Here is a 6,437-nt window from a genome sequence, read left to right on the forward strand (position 1 = left end):
TTATGTAGAAACAATTCGAAAGTACTAGATATTGCATTAGTCCTACTCCTACAGCATGATACTTTTTCAATTAAGACTAGATATTGAATCGTTTCACGTGGTCCTGGAAGACTATTGGTCCTACAGCATAATACTTTTTCAACAAAGATGTGTAGTACTTTTTTAACAAAGACGCGTACACTTCATTGACTCCACAGCTTTTGGTCACTCCTCCATTGGAAGCAACAAGGCTCATCTTCTTTTCAATCATTCCAGGGCTCTCGCTTTCCCTTTCTTTGTCTCTCTCTCTCTCTCTGTACAGTTGGCGTGCAAGTTATTCTAAGCTGTGTATCTTTCATTCGGAGATATGGCTTCTGTTATTCCCACTTTCCTTCCAGTGGTATATGATAGTATGCCTAAAGCAGAGTTTCTGAATTTCTTTCGTGACACAGTCTGCCAAGCAGATGTTGAACTCTTCAAAAAACTCAAGATGAATTTAGTGGTAGCTGCAGCACTACTTGATGATGCAGATATCAAGCAAACAAGGAACCCATCTGTCAAGCAATGGCTTGAAGAGCTTCGTGATACTGTTTACGAAGCAGATGGCTTACTCAATGAGATCAATGCGGAAGCTCTGCGAGTTAAGGAGGAAAATGTGTGCCAAAGCTCAAGCAGAAACTGGGAGAGTGCTTCCGATTGCATTCCATCTCTGAGTAGTAAGTTCCTTAAAAAGATTATTCCCCAGATAGAGAGAATAGCAGTTAGACTGGAAGCATTTGTAAAACAAATTAATCCCTTGGGTCTTCAAGTTGGGGAGTCGAAGAGACAATCATGTCAACTACCAATACCAACTACTTCTTTGGTTGATAAGACTGCTATTTATGGGAGAGATAATGACAGAGAGAAGATAATACAAATGTTGCTATCTGAGGATGCAAACGGGGATCGCATCGCTGTGATTCCCATATTTGGACTGGGCGGAATTGGCAAAACCACCTTGGCTCAATTGGTTTACAATGACCAGAGGGCGAAGGACCATTTTTCTACCATGGCATGGGTTTACGTATCAGAAGAATATGATCCTACTAGGATAACAAAGGAACTCCTTAGGGAACTCAACATTTCATTTTCCGAGTCCCATGAGAATTTAAATTCCCTCCAGGTGAAGTTAAAAGTTGGTCTTACCGGTAAAAAGTTTCTTCTTGTTCTAGATGATGTTTGGATTAGTGACTACAATCAATGGGGTAATTTACGGATTGCTTTCGAAGGTGGATTACGGGGTAGTAGAATCATTCTTACAACAAGGAATCTGTACGTTGCAAGAATGATGGGCAGAGAGAAGTCAATTCATCATATGAATTTAATATCAGAGGATGATTGTTGGTCCTTATTTGTGAAGCATGCCTTTGAGAATAGAGATGGCAGTCAAGCCTTGGAATTTGAAGAAATGGGAAAGAAAATTGTGAAAAAGTGTGGAGGGCTGCCTTTGGCTGTGAAAACAGTTGCCGGTCTCTTACGTTCCAAAACAACCAGTGAAGAGTGGGAAGACATTTTTATGAGCGAAGACTGGTCTGTGACAAATAATCAAATGATACAACCATTGAGCTACAATCATCTTCTTTCTCATCCCAACCGTTACCAGTCGAGATCCACCGGAATGACGCAGGAACTCCAAGATGTCAATAGGCAACTGGACATAACATTTTGGTATTTCAATAACTCTCTCCAGGTGAAATTACTACTTCCCTCAATTTTCCGTTTCATTGTTTTTGTTTAATAATAAAAATAACAGTAATAGCAACAGTAATAATAATGACAACAGCAACAACTACTCGTTACTTACTGCACTCCTTGTGTTTTCACAATTTGGTTTACCTGAAACTTGTGCTGCATCCTTACAGTATAATTGCCAAATAATTGACTTTGTAGTTTGCACTTAGTTGATTGCCATGTGTATTCTTTAGGACTAGACTGTTTGGATTGTGAATTATTAGAGATATTTTTACTGTAGCACTTTTTGTGATGTGATGTATGTGAGATAAAAAGGTAATTGGGAAGGTAAAAAGGTGTATTGGAAATTGTAATGATGATGTAAGCAAATAAATTTGGGGAAATAAAGCCCAATCCAAACAAGCATTTTGTTGTCAACTTTTCAACCTTATTTAATACCAATTAAATTTTTCTAATTTATACAAATCTTTTCCTACTTGTTGCTATAAAATGATATTATCGCTTAACTTTTCTTCAAATCCCAACTTAAAATCCTATTTGTTGGTTTTTTCTACGCAATATGAAAGGTAAATCAAAATTTTAATACGTAGATCAAAGGTGAATTTAAAATGAATAAAATAAAAAAAACTGTGCCCTCTTTTTTATTTTGCGAAGGGCTATAGCAACTGCTATACTTTGTGTGTTTGATACCTACATTATTTTGGTCAAAAAAATGTTAGATAATTTTCTCTAAAAAAAATAAATAAACAGTTTGCAATAACAGAATGCAAATATTACATTAGTCTAGCACAAACTCTTGTGCTATATCAAAAGAAAATTATTTTTAATGACATGACATTTTTTTTAATTTGATGAACAAAACTAAGATTAGCAATATGAATATGTGATCAATTAAAGAGTTAACCAAATTTTTTCTCATATACAAAATAGATAAATTCAAACTCCTTATTGACCAAGTTGCTATAGGTATTAAAAAGCAAAACTTTGTCTTTTATTGTTCAGCAAGAAAGATAATGAAAATTACACTACTGTTTCTTGTAATTATTTTATAAAATTTCCAAGGAGGAGTCTTTGTATGAATTTGTAGATTTTTCACTCTTAGTCGTCACAAAAAAAAAAAAAACCAATAGACTTATTCCACAACAAAGTGAATGACGGATGATAAGCTAAGAATTTGAGTTGCAAAAAAAGTAGGAAGAGATTTGTGTTAAAGTTGGAAAACTTCATTAGTTTTAACTAAGGCTAAGAGTCATAATTTAAATTTAATAATACTCAACCATCTAAATGTGTATCGAGGATTACTCGGTATAAACTGTACTAAACTGCAGCCTATCACATACATGTTAATTTCTTTGAGCTTGGCTTCGAACGCACATAAAGGAAACCTTTCTCATTTTTATGTGGAATGAGTTTTGATGATCTAAAGAAGGGAGTTGGGTCGCGCATCAAAGGGATTGAATCAATCTTCAAAGCTGCATCTTCGAAGAATTTGTGTGCGAATCCTTTCCTTAGCCCCACTGTTGAGATATACCAACTTTTCCTACAGATTTTATCAGATTGAGTTTGATATCAAAATAATTTAGTTATTAGAAAAATAAGGATATTTGTTAACCAAAGATCATGTTGGTTTGTTAACAAATATTTTAGCTAAGATTTGCTAGTAGAAGAAGATTATATTTTGTTGAGATTTTTAGGATAATTGTTAGTTGATATTTTACCAGTTTCATGTAATAATCACTATAAATAGTGAGTTGATGAATGTAGAACATAAGCTTATTTTCCAACTTCAATACAAGTCTCTTATAAGTTTTTTTTGCAACACTAAGGTGTTGTTTCTTAGTCTATGCTCTCAAAAAACCAACACCCACAAATCTGTGCTGCAGATTAATCTCGTTGATTGTGTGAGCTTCTGGACACAATCCAATCCAGGAATCCAGGGCCGGGCTAGATATGCGGGCCGGATCCGCGGATGGGCACCTTGGATCCATTCGCGGATCCTAAAGGCTGCCAGACACGATGTTTTATTCATTTTTCGTATTTTCATGTATTTTCTTTTCCTTTTCAGTTTAGAACTTGTTGCCTACAAATAGGACGTAGCTAGAGTTTTATTTTACAGCTTTTGACCTTTTTTTTTTTTTTATCTATTTTTAACAGCATTGTATTTGGATTAATTCCTATTCTTAAGTGCGCTCAAGTGGAAATTTCTGTGGTATCTTGTGTGGGTTCTGATTTGAATCCTATTGTTTTCACTTGAGGGTTTGTCAATCACCCTTGGCTTGCTTGTTTGGACTAATTTGTGTAATTAATCCATTTTCCTATGCTTCTTCTATCGCATAACATTTATTGCAATTCCCTCTCTCGTTTTGTCATTAATCTTTTCACTTTTATCTTTGCCTGGACATGTGGCTCTTGCTTGATTCAGATGCTATTTTCTTTCTGCTTTCCTGCAAGTGTAATTTGATAGGATGACTCCGCTGCATCTCGCCATCATAGGAAATATTGTGTTTCTTTTACTTGAAATTGACAATGTTTTTCTTTCAAGTTCTATTTGATAAAGAGGAGTCGTGGTAATTTGAAATTTCAACATGAATGCAGCAACTGTCCATAGCTGCTAGTGAAGATGATGTTAGTGCCTTATATAGAGTGATTAGCAATAATCCAGACCTTTTGGAATGCATAGATCAGAAACCATTCAACCATACACCATTGCACATTGCTGCAGAAACAGGGCATACACACTTTGCCCTTGAAATCATGAGTTTAAAGCCTTCTTTAGGGAGGGTTTTAAACCACGATGGCTTTAGCCCTTTGGATCTAGCTTTACGAAATGGCCACAGAAAAACTGTGAGAAGGCTTGTAAGATTTGCTCCAGAGCTGATCCGTATTCAGGGCAGAGAAAGAATTACTCCTTTGCATTATGCTGCAGAAGTAGAGGAAATTGATTTTTTGGCTGAATTTCTGCTGAAATGTCCAGCATCAATCGAGGATGTGACCTTATGCTGCGAGACTGCTCTACACATTGCCGTGAAAAATGGAAAACTTAGAGCTTTTAAAGTGCTCTTTGGTTGGCTAAAGCGAACTAATAGGAGAGAAATATTGAACTGGGGGGATGAAGATGGCAATACAGTGTTGCATGTCGCAGCATCGACAAATCAAACTGAGGTACATTTCCTTACATTTTTTTTCTCTTTCTCATAGACAATAAGATGCATATTTAGACAAACAATTACAAGCACTGTACATGAATGCACAATGCTTGGATTTTGGGGCGGTAACTGCTCATGAAATCAGGTTCTTGGCACATTGTTGCATTTTATCCCAAAATTGGAATCAGATCTCGGTTAGTGTTTATCAGAAAAGAGGCATAGTCATATTTAACGAAAGAAATAGGAATTTGAGATGCCACGACTCCTGAATGTTTACTTTAATGATACCGTAGTTTTGTGGAGATGTGCTACTATATGCAACTATGACATTTTTTGCAAAGGTTAGGACTCGAGATATTAGAGGTCCTGAATACATTTATGGCTGAACTAGAGGCTCCAAAAGTTAGATGTCCTTGGTTTAAATCTCCCTTTCTCCCCTCCTCACTTCTTAAATTTCCATGCTAAAAAAAAACAAAGATCATATGAGATTTTAGATAGAATGCCGGTGAGTATAATTAACTGGGCTGATCGATAAATAATCCCTCTTACTTGCTTTTCAGGTTGCCAAATTGCTGGTTAAATATGTCAATGTTAACGCAAAGAACCAAGAAGGCCTGACAGCCCTTGATATATCCAACACTAAACCTCCAATCCAAGTGAACGCAAGGATGAAGAAGATTTTACTTAGGGCAGGAGCTTCAAAAGCTTCACGGCTTCATCAACTTCCCACTTTAGCAGAAATGTTGGGGTCACCAGAGGCACTGATTGAGAAAATATTTCAAATCAACGCTTATTTGGACGAAGGCTTATCAGGTGAAATGCGCAATTCCATGTTGGCTGCGGCAATACTAATAGCCACGTCAGCATATCAATCAGTCCTCAGCCCTCCAGGAGGAGTCCACCAAGGTGACACCAACACATTTACTAACTCCATGGCCACCTCAAATCAACCAGCGGTGGAGCCTGGAGAAGTGGTGATGCGAGCCACTAAGTTTTATCCATTCTTGTTGGGGAATTCATTGGCATTTGGTGCTTCATTGGGCATTGTCTTTTTGCTGCTACCAACAACTGGTTACGGTGTGCTGCACATTTCTTTGGTCCTTCTGATGCTAGGATACATCTACTCTGCACTAACAATATCACCTGCAACTCCAACTGCGGTGTGCTTCGTGTTTGCGGGCTTCCTGTTGTTCACTTTGATTGTGGCCGTCAGGATGGTGTGGAAACTATTGCAGAGATTTCCATCAGCTTCTTGGGAGACTATTGGTAGCGTCTACTTTCCCAACCGGGACTAACTCCACTTTGCACCCCCAAATTTGTACCACTTTAATATGCATATTTGTCTGTATTTGATGGCGACAACGACGGAGCAGGATTTTTCTCCGCCCGCGCCGGGGGGGGGGGGGTGCAAAATTTTTTCTAACAAAATAATTTTTATCTATTTAAATATATGACATCTAAAAATATCAAATATTAAATTTAATTATAAAGGTATGTTTATTTCGTAAATATGCAGTATAGTCACAGCGAAAATCAAGATAAGAAATAACTTTTGATTAAATATTTTATAATATCACAAAC

At 36.8% G+C, this 6,437-nt stretch overlaps 1 protein-coding gene across 1 annotated transcript; it reads left to right on the top strand.

Annotated features, from left to right (window-relative positions):
* Window positions 1-263: 263 nt before the first annotated feature.
* LOC113783447 lies at window positions 264-6,237 on the top strand. Its single transcript, XM_027329587.1, has 3 exons — window positions 264-1,708; window positions 4,306-4,872; window positions 5,417-6,237. The coding sequence occupies exons 1-3, from the start codon at window positions 347-349 to the stop codon at window positions 6,149-6,151; spliced, it is 2,664 nt and encodes an 887-aa protein (XP_027185388.1). The 5' UTR covers window positions 264-346; the 3' UTR covers window positions 6,152-6,237.
* The last annotated feature ends 200 nt before the right edge of the window (window positions 6,238-6,437 follow it).

This window comes from Coffea eugenioides, chromosome 9 (assembly GCF_003713205.1).
Source record: "Coffea eugenioides isolate CCC68of chromosome 9, Ceug_1.0, whole genome shotgun sequence".
In the NCBI taxonomy this organism is placed as follows: domain Eukaryota; kingdom Viridiplantae; phylum Streptophyta; class Magnoliopsida; order Gentianales; family Rubiaceae; genus Coffea; species Coffea eugenioides.

What these genes read in the sequence shown, in the direction of transcription:
- LOC113783447 (XM_027329587.1), top strand. Translation starts at nt 347, where the DNA reads ATGGCTTCTGTTATTCCCACTTTCCTTCCAGTGGTATATGATAGTATG. An exon ending in ATTTCAATAACTCTCTCCAG is followed by an intron (nt 1,709 to 4,305) that starts GTGAAATTACTA and finishes ACATGAATGCAG; the next exon opens with CAACTGTCCATAGCTGCTAG. An exon ending in CATCGACAAATCAAACTGAG is followed by an intron (nt 4,873 to 5,416) that starts GTACATTTCCTT and finishes CTTGCTTTTCAG; the next exon opens with GTTGCCAAATTGCTGGTTAA.